The sequence below is a fragment of the Rhineura floridana genome, chromosome 2, assembly GCF_030035675.1.
Source record: "Rhineura floridana isolate rRhiFlo1 chromosome 2, rRhiFlo1.hap2, whole genome shotgun sequence".
NCBI classification, from domain to species: domain Eukaryota; kingdom Metazoa; phylum Chordata; class Lepidosauria; order Squamata; family Rhineuridae; genus Rhineura; species Rhineura floridana.
This window is the reverse complement of record NC_084481.1, coordinates 3,775,124-3,789,967: the sequence shown is the minus strand read 5'-3', so window position 1 is coordinate 3,789,967 and position 14,844 is coordinate 3,775,124. Positions and strand designations below refer to the sequence as shown.

The window sequence follows — 14,844 nt, the reverse complement described above, 5'->3', positions numbered from 1 at the left end:
AGGTGACTTACTTCTTCCCCATCTATTCCATCAAGGCCAATCTCTCCCACTTCACCCTACAGAAGCAAACAAAGCAATTATTATAGGGCAAAATATCAAATTTATGCAAAGGGAACAATGAATTTTTTTCTTCTGGTATCTCTAAATGTTTACATACCTTTTCCCCTGGAAATCCACGGTTTCCCTAGAGAGATAAGAGAGAAGGAAGATTATTCCTACAAGCAAAACCTTATTCCTCAGAAACCTACAGTAGAGAAAGAACAGAGAAATCAAATTATAAGTCAGATGACCACCACAGTTAGAAGTTCTCTCAGAAGTTTCACTGACTTCCAAGAAAAGACGGGCGGGTCTGAAAAATACCTTGCTGCAAGAATATGACACTGACATATTGCTCAAGGCAGCCTCAACTTAGAAAATATTTTAAGGGCTCATATACATTTACTACAGACTAAGTTCTGCTGAGATCTGAGTAGGCATTAATAGGATTGCAAGGGAGGGGCTGATCTGTGTAGTATGAATTGTTAAAGGAGTCACAAAGCCCAATGGATACTGCAGCATCAAGAAGAATGTGATATTTTCTACTCTTCCTGTCAGTGCTTACAAGTACAATGAGGATCCTAATCCCTGATAATGCTTGTGAGCATGGAACCAGGGGGCACAAGCTCGAATGATCAGTGTAAGAGTTGCAAAAGACTGTCGCTCTGAGGGTTAATTCCCTCCTGAAATGGCAAAACTGTTAACGTAAACGTCCTCCATTTTTTTATATCTGGACTGCTCTTCTGCCCACCTACTTTCCAGCTCTTCTCAGACCCCATGTTCAAAAGAAGTAACTAGAGAATAAGAAACACACTCTAGACCAGGAATATGGAACGTCAGGCCCAGGAGCCAAATGCAGCCCTCCAGGCCTCTCTATCCAGTCTCCAGGACTCTCCCAAGACCACACCGTCCCCACTGGCCCTGCTCTGCCTTTTCCTCCAGTGCATTTGCCTGCTTGGGATGTGTCCTTCAACTGTGATAGTCTCTTGCACGCATGAAGGAAGGATGGAGATATGTGTATGTGTGTGTGTGAGAGAGAGAATGTGTATGTATGTGTAGGAATCACTGATTTTTGCATGGCTGGAATGTAGCCTATTGTACAAAGCTTGTTTATGCTGTAGTTTATTTGGATCTGAGTTAAATGTCTATTGATGCTACTCTGTGCTACTTTCTGTTAAAGCTTTGTTTTGTAATGATCCAATTACAAATAAATGAATTAACTTGTAACTAACTTATTGAACAAAGGTGACATCCATTGCTCTGTCTTCTTCTGCCTCCGGCCCACCTATGATTTGCATGTTGCCCCTGGAAGGCTGCACATAAGGGAAATTTCCCCACCCTTGCCTCTAGGCTCAGATTAGGGCATAACTGATTCCAGATTTGTAGAATTGAGTTTTACAGCACAATCCTATACATTACCCAGAAGTAAATCCCATTGAGCTGAATCAGTTTTACTCTCAGATAACTGAGGATACAAGTGAAGCCTTACAACGCAACCCTACATGTTATCTATTCAGAAGCAAGTCCAACTAAATCCAGTGAGACTTACTCCCAGGTAAGTGGGAAGATGTTTGCAACATCAATCATTGTTACTCATTTTCTGAGTTTAGGGAAATGAAGACATAGTGTGCAGAAGGTACCCTATTCCTACAGGACTCACATTATAGATATGGTTGTTTACTAGTCTGCTGTAATACTAATACTTGATTTTCAGCTGGTGTAAACTAGACTGATGCCTACGACAAATGATCATCTGCCTTATTTGGTACAAGCTATGGGTCTGTTTGTTTTTTAAAATACCTTAGTTCCTCTTTCACCAGGACAACCTTGGAATCCCTGAGTTCCATTTATACCCGGTGGCCCACGGTCACCCTGTTAGAAGGAAGGAAAAATTCAACAGTTAAGCATTTATGTCTATTGAGTCACAGATGGATTTCAGAGTAATGCCACTGAAGGAAGTCGGATGGGTGAATAAGAAAGAAAGAAGGAAAACAGCTGAATAGCTAGGATATTGCATATTAGCTTAGCTATTATGCATGACTGAAAAAACTATTTATGCAATTCTTTTTAATCATTCAGATAATTAGAAAGCCTTGAAACCACACTTTTTACTACATCTAGTGGGAATAGGTTTATAGGACAGCATTGCCCTATAAGCCTCCCAGCTTAAAGTAATGGGATCCCTAATGTGCATACATTCACAATAGGCTGGTTACAATCGCAGTACAGTTTCTCAAAACATCCAGGCAATGAAAATTGTCTTTAGGTAACAGGTGTGAATTCCAGCCTATTCAGACACGATCACAACGTGTGAAGTAGATATTTCTCTGGGTGAAGTAGATATGTTGGGAAGCACGATGTTTACCAGCTTGTACAATGCTGTGAAATTACCCTGAGAATACACTTTGCAGAGAATACCTTTGACACATTTAATCTATAAATGCGGCAGAGGAAGTAAGTCTCTACTCGAAAAAGTTGACTCACCGGTCCACCTTCATCTCCTGGATAGCCTCTGTAGCCATTTTCCCCTGGAACTCCCTTTAAAAACACAGACACATGGTTTGTGTTACATACATATATGTATATATATATATATATACACACACAAGGCTTTCTTCTAATATCCTGTATTCCTTCCTTTAATCTCCATTCAAAAGAGAAGATGAATGCATAATAATCAACTACTTTACAGCTTCTATAGTCAACTAATTGCACAAACAAGCAATCTGACCCTAACCTCAACAAAAACTGGTTTTGTATGTATATCTAACTTTGCAATCTTTCATGAATAGCAATGATATTTTCCTTTGATGACATTAGAGGCTTGCAGACAGATGATAAGCAGAAGCAGATGCTGCTCTCGGTTTATCTCTACCACCTTAAGTTTTATCCCTGTATCTCTAATGCAAACAGTGCTAAATTCTTATTCTTTGCATTACAACTCAAGGAGATGCTCAGAAGTTGACCCAAGTAGTAGAAGTCTTTGCATATCTGGATTTTATTTATTGTCAATACATCAGCAAGCACTGCCAAGCTCAGATCTTGATCAGATGTGACAGTGGGACTAGGAACACTGTCCACAAAACTGTCAAGTTCTGAGCCAAAAGTGGAAGCTATGCTTTTTATTAACCTAGGTTAATAGAGCTGAAATGAAATTTCACACCAATTCAGAATTTGGCAAATGTAAATAGACAAGACTGAACGAATATCTGGAGAATGATTCTTTCCAGGCAAGGCTAGATGAATACAATATATAGGTCACTGTGCAACAAAAGTTGAGATCCAAAGAGCTACTTTAGGTGTGCCCAGGGGTTTGGGCATTGTACTGCAATTTTGGACTTTTCCCCTTTGAACCAAAGTTCCGCCTCACCTCCATCAATGCCATGTCAGAAACAGCTTTAAGAAGTCCTCCAGTTTCAGAATTGCCTTGCTGTTTGTCATTTATTTTATTTTTTATTTAATTTATTTCATTTATATCCACCTTTCCTCCAAGGAGCTCCAAGTGGTGTACATGGTTCTCCCCTCTCCATTTTATCCTCACAACAACCCTGTGAGGTAGGTTAGGCTGAGACACAGTGACTGTCTTAAGGTCACCCTGCAAGCTTCATTTGTCACGAGGCTGACATGCAAGAATCACAGGTCTGAATCTCCTTGGATGTGTTGAATTAGTTATATGGTGTTTTGGATCTTCATCAAAGGCCAGAAAACTGAATGCTATGTTTCCAATAATGAGGCTGAAACATCTCACCTTTGGTCCAATTGAGCCTAGCAATCCTCTGTCTCCCCGCTGTCCTGAACATTTGCATGGGACTCCACAGCATGCCTTTTCTGCAATATTGTCCTGCAAGGAAACAAAGAATAGCCATTAGTAAATTGAAATGTAAATAAACTTATTTTTAGAAAACACATAAGGTACTTTTAACAAGTGTATTCATTTCCTCAGCAATCACATCTGCAAACTTTTCAGTAGATCAGAGGTCCTTGGACGTTTGCTAGGGAATTAAAGGAGACAAGGCACAGGCCCATGACACAGATCTACATAAAAAGTTGCATATCCTAACGCAGCCTTTCCCAACCAGTGTGCCTCCAGATGTTGTTGTACCACAATTCCCATCTTTCCTGACCATTGGCAATGCTGGCTGAGGCTGATGGGAGTTGTAGTCCAACAACATCTGGAGGCACACTGGTTGGGAAAGGCTGTCCTAACGTATATGTATATATGCTTCTGTGAAATTAATATGGGTTGGAGGGTGGGGTCTCCCCTACACGGCACTTTGCAGGGCACCCAGCTGCTCTATAAGCAAAGTTTTTTGAAAAGTTTTTAAATGAGGGGAGGGGAAGGAGCTCCATGACCGACTATAAAAGAGCAGGGACTCAGGCCCCCTGGGCCACTCCCTCACAACTTCCCTCAGGCTCCTTATCTTTAAATCCTCATCCAAAAAAAAGATGGGCATTTAACGTTTTAAATGTCTAAATTTCTTTCGACAAATAATGTTTTAAAAACAGGCACCTAAATTAAAATAGCTGAAAAGAACATGGAAAATGCTAAGTGCTCTAGAGAAATTCTCTAACTAATGTTTACAAAAAATAGTAAACATCACAAACCAATGTTTATAAAAATCGTATTATTACAGTAAAGTCTGCATATAAATTCATATATTAGTGAAAACAACATAAAATGCATTATAATAGGAGAAACTGCTTGCAAATATGCATGTTACTCAAAACTGCATATAAAATGTATTTATTACAGACATTTGTTCTAAAATGCTGCAGAATTTTTGAGAGTTTTTTTTTTTTTAAAAAACCCACAAATTGCAGCAGAAATGTGGAGAACTGAATTTAAGGTTAGAAATATGAGGAATTGAGAGAAACGGTATTGACAGAACTTTCCACCCCTAGATACCACTTGCAACACCACAGGGAATAGGATTTCATGTGACAGCATTACTGTTTATGTAGCTCCCGGGCTTATATACAGAACTCTGTGGTGACTGGATATGACCACTGACAATAGGTGACACAAAATGGCACCAAAGAAGGTTGAATTACATAACCTGTTCCTAAAGTCCTCCCTCTCTGATGGCCAGTGTTTTAGTGACATTTTGGGGATTTTTCACCATGCAAACCTCATAGAAATGGCAATATTATTTTTAGGCAGAAAGCATATATATTGGGTTGCTTGAAACAGAATTGGGCAGTTTGAACACCCACAGTAGGAGTGGATTTCTTCAAAGAAGGAACCACAGGTGTGCAAACATAAATTCATAGAAGTATACAACTGAAACTCATCAGACAGATTACAGATTCTAGTTATTTACCAGTTGCTCTGCCAATTCAAAATCTAAATCCAGCAGATTCACTCGAAGAGGTCGATTGTAAGTAAAACCACGCCCAAATTCCAGCTTCATCACTTCTTCAAAATTTGCTACTCGGTCCAACCCAACTAAAATGAGGGCCTTGACACCTAGAGAATTGTAAGCAAAAGACATCAGTCATGAGCTATTGAATGGCAACTCTAAAATACTTTCTCCTTATGATCCTACAAGGACCTTGTCCTCCATCCAGGGTAACATATATACGAGGCCTTGGGTAGAATCTTGTGGAAGGATGATGATGTATGTGGAAATATGATTATGGTCAGTATGCTGACGATGACAGCCAATGTTTTCTTTCATTGGATCTAGATACTCGAATCTCAATGCTTTTCTGCCAGAAAGCAGAATGCACCAAATTACTGGTGCAATCTAAAGCATCCCTGAAATTCATAGCATCAAATTCTGGAATATATTTCACAACTATATTATTGTAATTATTCAGATGCCATCTCTGTCGATTCAGCATGAAAGTGTTCATGAAGCCTTTTAAAAACTGAAAACAGGCAACCCCAACCTACTCCTTTCATATCCTATCATTTCATGAACTATTTCTTGTCTTTTAAAAAATCGTAATGATTGAAGATTGTGTGAGCCCCTTCCTCAGTGCTACAATGTACATCTTCCTCAAATCAATAAGACGGTACAGCAACAAGGCTATTTCCTTGCCAAAAAGCTCCTCATTATATAGGCATATGGTATTTTGCTGGTGGCACTAGCTTGGAGATGTAGCACTGAGCAAGGTGGTTTCTTTCTCCTTTTGTTTGTGATTATAACAAATGAATAGTTAACGTATTTATGTATCATAGTGGCTAAAGAACAGCAAAATAAAACATTTTCCTACTACTTCAGTGAATGTTCAAACCCAAACGAGTCAGTATGTGAGCATGCAAATACAGCTCCACTAGTGGAAAGTGCCTGACATTGCTTGGGAATTGTAAGAAACACCCCCCCCCCAAAAAAAAATCAGTGTTGCTTTGGAATCTGTGGTAAAAATCAGTGAAGTTTTAAAAGGTTCAGTCTGGATTCAAAATTATGTCCAACTGTATCCAAACACAGACAAAAACCCTGCTTTTTCATCTCAGGAACCATCACGCAATATTTGCTGACAATATCTTACATTTGGTTACAATCAGTGAAGTTTTGAAAGGTTTTTGATATCTTAAGAGGTGTCCAAATGCATAGAAAATGTACAAAGAGGCAAGCAACTTTCCAAAATATATAATAGATAATACCTTCTCTCTTTAGATCAGCAGATGAAGCTGCTAGCTGACCCCTAGCACCATCAATGCCATCAGTTAAGTGTATCACCACCTGGGGAAGGAAATGTAAGTTATTAGACAGCAGTTGTGAAATAGTTATATGAAAAACATCACTGTAATGTAACATTCATCATTCAGAATGGCAATCAGGGAATGGCATGTGGCTCCAGTGCTGTCAAAATATCTCTCCTGGATCTGCCCTGTGACATAAGAGCATCTGATGCCAACTGTCTTCCACACTCTTTTCCTGGGATGAGAGCAGGATGATGTAGATGTAGAAAGCATAAAGTAGACTGTCAGCTTCTCCAATCATGACATTTCAACAGTGACTGTCTCTGGTGATTTGGGCAAGATGGGGCAAGGTTTGGGTTGGACCAGGTTGCTTAGATCAGGAGGGTGGCTTTCAGGGACAGTCAGGGAGGGGACACTAAACAAACCTGACTGTTGTGAAGACACTGACCGAGCAAAAGAAGTGTCACTGTTGTTGCTGTTAAGGAATGGGGACAAATCCCAGATGGATTCCAAATGGCTCATTTGGGCCCAAGAGTCCTGAACTTTAAAGCCAGCACAAGTTGACTATCTCCAACAAAACATCAATGTCTCCATACAGGTAAACTGATGTGCTGGCCCAAGACACTTTGCAGCATGAACTGGAGTCTCAACCCTAACCCCCTTCCCAACTAGGGCCAACACTTTTGAAAAGTGTTGTTGCAACATTCAGGCACCAGTTCCTGCCTCATATATCATATATAATTCGTGTATATCAGACTACATCAATGCTATCATTTATTTGGGTTTTAAATCATGTACAAGGATTTATTTGGCAGATCAGAGTTTTGATACTGTTGACCACAGTATCCTTTTACATCGCCTGGAGGAATCGGGAATAGGAGGCACTGTACTATGGTGGTTCCATTCCTTTCTTTCCGACAGGCATCAACAGGTAGCATTGGGGGAGGAGGTTTCAGACCCTTGGCCTCTCAATTGTGGTGTGCCACAGGGCTCTACCCTCTCTCCCATGCTATTTAATATCTATATGAAGCCGCTGGGGACAATCATCAGGAGATTTGGGCTGTAGTGTCACCAATATGCGGATGACACTCAGCTCTATCTCTCGTTTAAATCTTCACCAGAGTCTGCTGTGGAGACCATGTCCAAGTGCCTGGAATCCGTGAGTGGATGGATGGGAAGGAACAGGCTGAAGTTGAATCCTGATAAGACTGAGGTGCTACTCGTGGGAGACAAGGGAAGGCTGGGAGATGTTGACCTGGTGTTCGACGGGGTGAAATTGCCCCTGAAGGACCAGGTCCGCAGCCTTGGGGTTGTACTTGATTCCAAGCTGTCCATGGAGGCTCAGATTTCGGCAGTGAGCCGGGCAGCTTGGTATCAATTACACCTCATTCGTAGACTGCAGCTCTACCTTCCTGCTCATCAGCTCCCACTGGTGGTACATGCCCTGGTCACCTCTCGGTTGGATTACTGTAATGCGCTCTACGTGGGGTTACCCTTGAAAACGGTCCGGAAATTACAACTTATACAAAATGCTGCGGCTCGACTACTTACAAACTGTCGCCGCCGGGAACACATCACCCCAGTGTTGTTCGACCTACACTGGCTCCCAGTTATTTTCCGGGCCCAATTCAAGGTGTTGGTATTAACCTTTAAATCCCTATACGGTCTCGGCCCAGTTTATCTGATGGAGCGCCTCCAGCGCCACCAACCATGCCGCCCAACAAGATCAGCCACACAGGACCTTCTCTCAATCCCGCCAACTAAAACAGCTAGGTTGGCGGGGACAAGAGAGAGGGCATTTTCAGTGGCGGCCCCCACTCTCTGGAACTCCCTCCCGTATGACCTTCGACATGCCCCTTCCCTGAATGTATTCCGCCAAGCTTTGAAGACCTGGCTCTTCAGACAGGCCTTTGGGACTTACGGGGAGGGTTAAATTTTTACGACCAATAGCCTACTACTCTGTACTGGAACTGTTTTATTGTTTTATTGTTATATTGTATTTTATGATGTATTTTATTATGATGTAATGTATTGTTGTTAAATTGTACCTCGCCTAGAGTGGCCATTGGCCAGATAGGCGACCCACAAATTAAATTATTATTATTATTATTATTATTATTTGCCAGCTAGTAATGGGTAGAATTGTGCAAATACAGCAAATTATTTTGTATTATTCTTGGCTGAGATTTTACTGTTTTAATGTATTTTTTGTGTACCGTCGCTCAGAGTGACTGGACAACCAGCCAGATGGGCAACTAACAAATGTAATAAATAAATAAATTAATTAAAAATACATGTTAATTCAAAGAGCAATCAGTTGCTTTGTGCCTGCAATTTGGATGCAGCTAGAGATTAGGAGCATAATCCTCTAATCTTGATTTTTTTAAAACTGAATTTGCTTGCAGCAATTGCATCATGTTTCTGCAACTAAGGAAGAATTTAATGAAACACCAGGGAGATTTTTTTTTTTTTTTTTTGCCAAAGCATGTCAAACAGTTCTAGTTTTACAGTAATTCAACCGTCCAGGCTATTTACTGGTTGTAAACTGAAAAGCAGGACAGAATCAGAGGGATTTCTCCCCCCATCCCCCCCAAAAGGGAACACAATCCAAACTTACCTTTACACTTCCAGCAGGAGATGTTCTGAATTTATTCTGGTAAGATTTGAGGGTCTCTGCAGTTAAGATATATGGACCACCACTGCGCAAGGCTTGAAACTTTTCAAACAACTCTGGCTGATACTCAGAAAAGTCAAATGCTTCCACGACTCCAGAGGGAGTCTGTGCCAGAAGAGCCACACGTATAGTAGGGGCCTGGTTGGCAGTGCAGCTAATTTTCTGCATTTGAGTAATCCTGTTCAGAATGTCTTCGACCTTTGATTCCAGCACTCTCTGCACATTAAATATATTTTGCCCTGGTCCAACATCTGAGACATCAAATCCAAGTATAACATCCAGATTGCAATCTAGGGTAGACAAAAGCATAACTCTATTCTACACTGAGTAAGGGAAAATGCTATGGTAGAAATGTTTATGGAATTCTACCAAGCAGAAAAAGGATTTACATAACAATTACTTATAGATCATTATCCTAGACTTAGGTGTTTTCTTTATGTTGTTGTTCATTGATGAATTAATAAAATATATTAATTATAATTAATAAATCACAGTGCAGACAAGATTCCACTGAAGATGAGTTTTACTGCAGCTTTTGTCTCTGCTTCTTTCCTTTTTCTTAAACTTGCACCACTGCTAAACTTTGAACTCTATCTCAATAAATACCCCTTAAACCTTGGGATAGATGGCTCTCATTTATGTTAATTTTAAAATGTCTGCTCCACAATGTTCACATTTTGGGCTCCCAGTGCTTCAGAAGGAGAGGAGGCTATTAACCATGATAGCCAAATGGAACCTCCATGTTGAGAGGCAGCATTGCTTCCGCCTCTGGGCATAAAAGGCTAAAGACAGATAACAGGGGAGAGATGTGGCTCTTGGAGACCCAAGAGTCTCCAGCTGGTCACTGTGGAGAAGCAGGATGCAGGACTAGATACGGGTGGAGGGGACGTCCACAGGAGGGCCGGGGGGGCAGTTGCCCCCTCTTGCATAATTCCCAAATTGCCAGATTTAATTTTTTTAAAAGAGTTAAGTTTCTAATTAGTGCATCTGTTCAGGGTATCCAATCAAATAACCAGCAATGTTCTTCTCCAGTATTCTATATGCTATAAGGGATCCAAGGAGGCCCATTTTCTGTTTTCCGTTTTCAACTGGCACTCAACATTCTGTGCCCCCTGAAGGCCATTGACAATGCTCAGTCCTCACTGGACTGCTTTGGGGGTGGGGAGAGGGGCTTCTCCTTTAGATTTTAAAAATATGTTCTGTACTTCTGTGTACCTCAGCGTTCACCCATGAAGATATCTCCCTCATTTCTCAGTGGCCTCATTTTGGCTATATTCCTGACAGCACTCAACCACCCAAGTTTGCTATTAGAGGGAATTATTATGGTGCAAACATGTTTGATTATTGGCCATGCTAGCTGAGGCTGATGGGAGTCAGAGTCTAGCAACATCTGGAGGGCCACAAATTAGAGACCCCTGGTACAAAAGGAGCATAAAAAAACTTCCTGCCTTCTACGTTCTGAAACAAAACTGGCGTAGAATCAAGGTTAAGAGATTGAGGTATGAATGAGGATGGCCCTGGTTTGAATTTCATCTCTGTCATTAACTCAGTGTGTAGCTTTAGGCAAGCTTCTCTGTTTCTCTCAGCCCCCACCCTGTATTTGGAGTTGTAATAATCATGTACCTTAAATGGTTGTTGTAAAGGTTACAATACAGTGGTGAAGTATGAAAAGCACTTTGAACATTTGAAAGCACTGTATAAATGCCAAGTATTATTATTTTCATTCAGGATCATCTAGATCCTTAACTCTTCTCAGGCTTAAATATCTTTACAATGATTGGAGTTGGGGGCCTTCACTGGTTAGGCTCAGAATATATCTCACCTAAGACACCATTACAAGGGGATACTAGTGATAGATTCCCATATTCCTTCAACAGCAGCATACTTTTTAAAAACCAGTAAATATTTTTTTTAAAGTAGGTTGTGTCTTGGAGTCTAAGGAAGACGATTAGTCTACGGAAAAAGCTACAACTGAGTCCCCAGTCTTGTTTATTGTTGTTACTGTACTTATATATATATATATATTAACAAAGTAAAGAAGGAAGCAAAAGCACAGTTGTATGTTGTATATAGCACAGTGGGGAGGAGAGCCTGGCTGGGAGGCCAGAGTCTATGAGTTCAAATCCCCGCTTGTGTCTCCTGGGCGTTGAGGGCCAGCTAAAGATCACCCCACAGTGAGTGGCTCAGGGGTTACGTGCCCTGCCACCTGTGCAGCCGTGGGCAAGCGGCATATTCCCAAGGAGCCCAATTGCCCCCAAGCTGGCAGCTGCAGACAAGGAAGGGGCTGGCTTGTGCAGCTGTGGCAAGCTGAGCAGGCCCTAGCCAGCTGGGGAGGACTAGCCTCAGAGGGAGGCAATGGGAAACCCCTCTGAATACCGCTTACCATGAAAACCTATTCATAGGGTAGCCATAAGTCGAATCGACTTGAAGGCAGTCCATTTCATTTTCATGTAATAATTACACCAATGTATGGAGCTTCACAATGGAAATAGGAAAACTGCAATGGATATACCCTAAGTGTATTCAAAATGGCAGCAATTACCTTTTGAGACTTCTCCCACTCCTTGGCACAACTGCTCTTTCATGACATCATTCAACGTAACCAACACTGCCTCATTCAACTCAGAGAGTTCCTGGGCCGTTGCAGCCCTAAAAGCTGTGGTGCTGTCACTGGAGAGTTTGGAAACTTCACCAAGGTCAATGTTTTTCACTCCAACTGCAAACACTTTGACACCTGACTGTGCCAGCGCTAAGGAAGCTGCCTGCCCATCATCCTCCGGCTTGCCTCCTGTTATAATAAAAGCAATCTGAGGGACTTTTTGATCTGCCCTGCTGCCAGCTTCCTTTACAAAGTGTTTCGCGTGGATGTGCTTGACGGCTGCTCCAGTATTGGCCACTCTGCCTCCTTTGTACACTACTTTCTTAACCGCATCTAAGATCCGTTCTTTGTCAGAGAAATCCTTCAAAAAGAATTCATCACTCACATCTGAGTTGTACTGCACTACAGCAGCTCTAATGGAATCACCTTCTTCATAAATAGCATCAACAATGCCATATACAAAGCTAGTTACTTCTTCGAAATTGTCTTTCCCAAAGTTGATGGAGCCATCGAGCAAAAAGACAATGTCTGCTTGTTTTTTACCACCTAAAAGATTTAAAGGGGGGAGGTGTTAAAATCTTGGTTGGATGGACACTGCCTCAGTCAGTATAACTAAGAAATCTACATAATCTGCAGTAGCGTCTCTTACATATCATCAGGGATCCCTCTCCATATTTACTTTGTAAAGAACAGAAAGTTTCTTGTGTTCATGGTTATGAAGATAAACTTGAAAACAGGCATATATTGTAATTTTAATTACAATTTTAGAAGGATTTAATGGAACAATGGCAAAGGCACGTTTATTTTATCCTAGACTTTGATTTACTAGACTATTATTGCTCCCCAAAAAACCATGAATCCCTGCTCTCCCTTTGCTAGTGCTTATTGAAGGAAGGAAAGTACCAAGTACCCATATTATATAAACTAAACCAAATTCAGGATAGATTATTAGATTAGATTAGATTAGATTAGATTAGATTAGATTAGATTAGATTAGATTAGATTAGATTAGATTAGATTAGATTAGATTAGATTGATAGCTAGCTAGCTAGATAGATAGATAGATCTTACTATAACCTGTTTTGTTGTTTTCAAATTCAAGATTTTTAAGGAAGGCTCCTGTGCTAATTTTACAATATATTTTGTACATATACAACAGATGCTATTGGAGGTCACTGATTCATAGGGTCGCCATAAGTCGTAATTGACTTGAAGGCACATACACACACACATACATATTGTAAATATATATTTTGTAAATATATCTTATATTAAAACGTTATGTTAAGATGATGAAGAATATGTTTTTTAAAAGTTAATTTAGATTCTAAAAGAAGAAAAAATATCTAATGAGTACAATGAGAAGAAATAAGAACTGATCCAGGATTCAATAAAAACCACGTCTGGTTGAAGGATGAAAGATCAGTATCTCTGTCAATATCTCTGTCAAGGAAAACATTAAAATGATTTAATCATATGCTCTCAACCACATTATTAGCATTATCAAGAATTAGAAGGATAGAGAGCAGGGATGGAGAATGAGGAGAGTGGGATTAGTATTGTAGAAAAAGACTGAAACTTTCTGTCCATCCACAAAACCGGAATGGGCTTTACCTTGGATATCTAACATATGAATCAATCCATTATCATAATTTATATATATATATATGTATAAAGGCAGCCACAGACCTGAACTTACAAGATCTGAACAGGGTGGTTCATGACAGATGCTCTTGGAGGTCACTGATTCATAGGGTCGCCATAAGTCATAATCGACTTGAAGGCACATAACAACAACATATGTGTGTGTGTATATATACACATTATATATACCCCATCCTACAGATGTTTATTCTGAAGCATGTCCCACAGAGTTCAATAGGACCTATTCTCAATTAAGTGTGCAACTTGCAAGGCATAGTGGCTCAAATAAGATATATGTGCACTTTGGAAAGAACCACGTGTGCAGCCTGAACTTTTCCTGCAATAGCTCCCACTGCTAAAAATCAGGCCCACTCTGGTAAAGTGGACCTATCTCTTTTGCTACTGTGAAACAAGAAGGTACAGGTCTGTCAGTGTGCGATTGTCTATCTCATGAACGTATACTGCTTCTTTAGATCTCCACCAACATACGTTTTAACTTCCACTACAAATGCAGTATTTTCCCCATTACTATATTCTAAAAGATTTATTTTGAAATGAAAGACTGACCAATGGTAACAACATCAGGTGGTGTCAGTGTTGGTTCTTGAGGTGCGTCAAATGATGCAAAAAACCTTCTGTCTATCGTTGGGAGGTCAGCAAACTCCCTCACGACAAATACAGTTCTGGGATCATTGGTAATTCTTTGCAGTTCTTGACTGCCTACATTCCGTGATCCTACACCCAGGCTTTTAATCCCAGAAGACTGCAGCACAACAGAAGGTCTTCTGACATCATCCTGGGATCTCCCCCCCAGCAAAAGAACTAAATGCTGTGGGATTCCATCTTCTCGTCTGCTTCCTGCAGATTTAACAAAGTGGTTCTTCAGAACAAAGTCCAAAGCTTTCCCAACATTCAGAGGAGAACCTCCTCTATGCCGCAAGCGGCGTATGGCTTGTAGGACGTCTTTTTGGGTTCGGTAAGTATTTAAGGAGAACTCAGGGAACACATCATTGCTGAACTGGACAACACCAATTCTCACTTTTCTTGGTCTAACATCTAACTTTTCGACAATCCGCAAGATGAAATCTCGAATGTGAACAATGTCATTTGGCCTGACATTGGTAGAGCTATCGATGACAAAAACAATGTCCTTTGCTTCACTGTCAGTATCTGCAGGGAAGAAAAATGTGAGAAAGAAGAATGTCACAGGCTTACTTCTTACACCGATGCCAGCCTCAATTC

At 40.6% G+C, this 14,844-nt stretch overlaps 1 protein-coding gene across 10 annotated transcripts in view; it reads right to left on the bottom strand.

Annotated features, from left to right (window-relative positions):
- Nucleotides 1–14,844, bottom strand: part of COL6A3 (collagen type VI alpha 3 chain) — a 151,541-nt gene that overhangs the window by 63,801 nt on the left and 72,896 nt on the right. For all 10 annotated transcript variants that reach the window (XM_061607642.1, XM_061607645.1, XM_061607643.1 and 7 more), the window contains 10 exons: nt 14,170–14,772; nt 11,902–12,504; nt 9,303–9,649; nt 6,647–6,725; nt 5,358–5,503; nt 3,785–3,877; nt 2,521–2,574; nt 1,837–1,908; nt 158–184; nt 12–56 (listed from right to left, as the gene is read on the bottom strand). In XM_061607642.1, the coding sequence (XP_061463626.1) occupies nt 12–56; nt 158–184; nt 1,837–1,908; nt 2,521–2,574; nt 3,785–3,877; nt 5,358–5,503; nt 6,647–6,725; nt 9,303–9,649; nt 11,902–12,504; nt 14,170–14,772 (2,069 nt within the window). The remainder of the gene's footprint in view (nt 1–11; nt 57–157; nt 185–1,836; nt 1,909–2,520; nt 2,575–3,784; nt 3,878–5,357; nt 5,504–6,646; nt 6,726–9,302; nt 9,650–11,901; nt 12,505–14,169; nt 14,773–14,844) is intronic.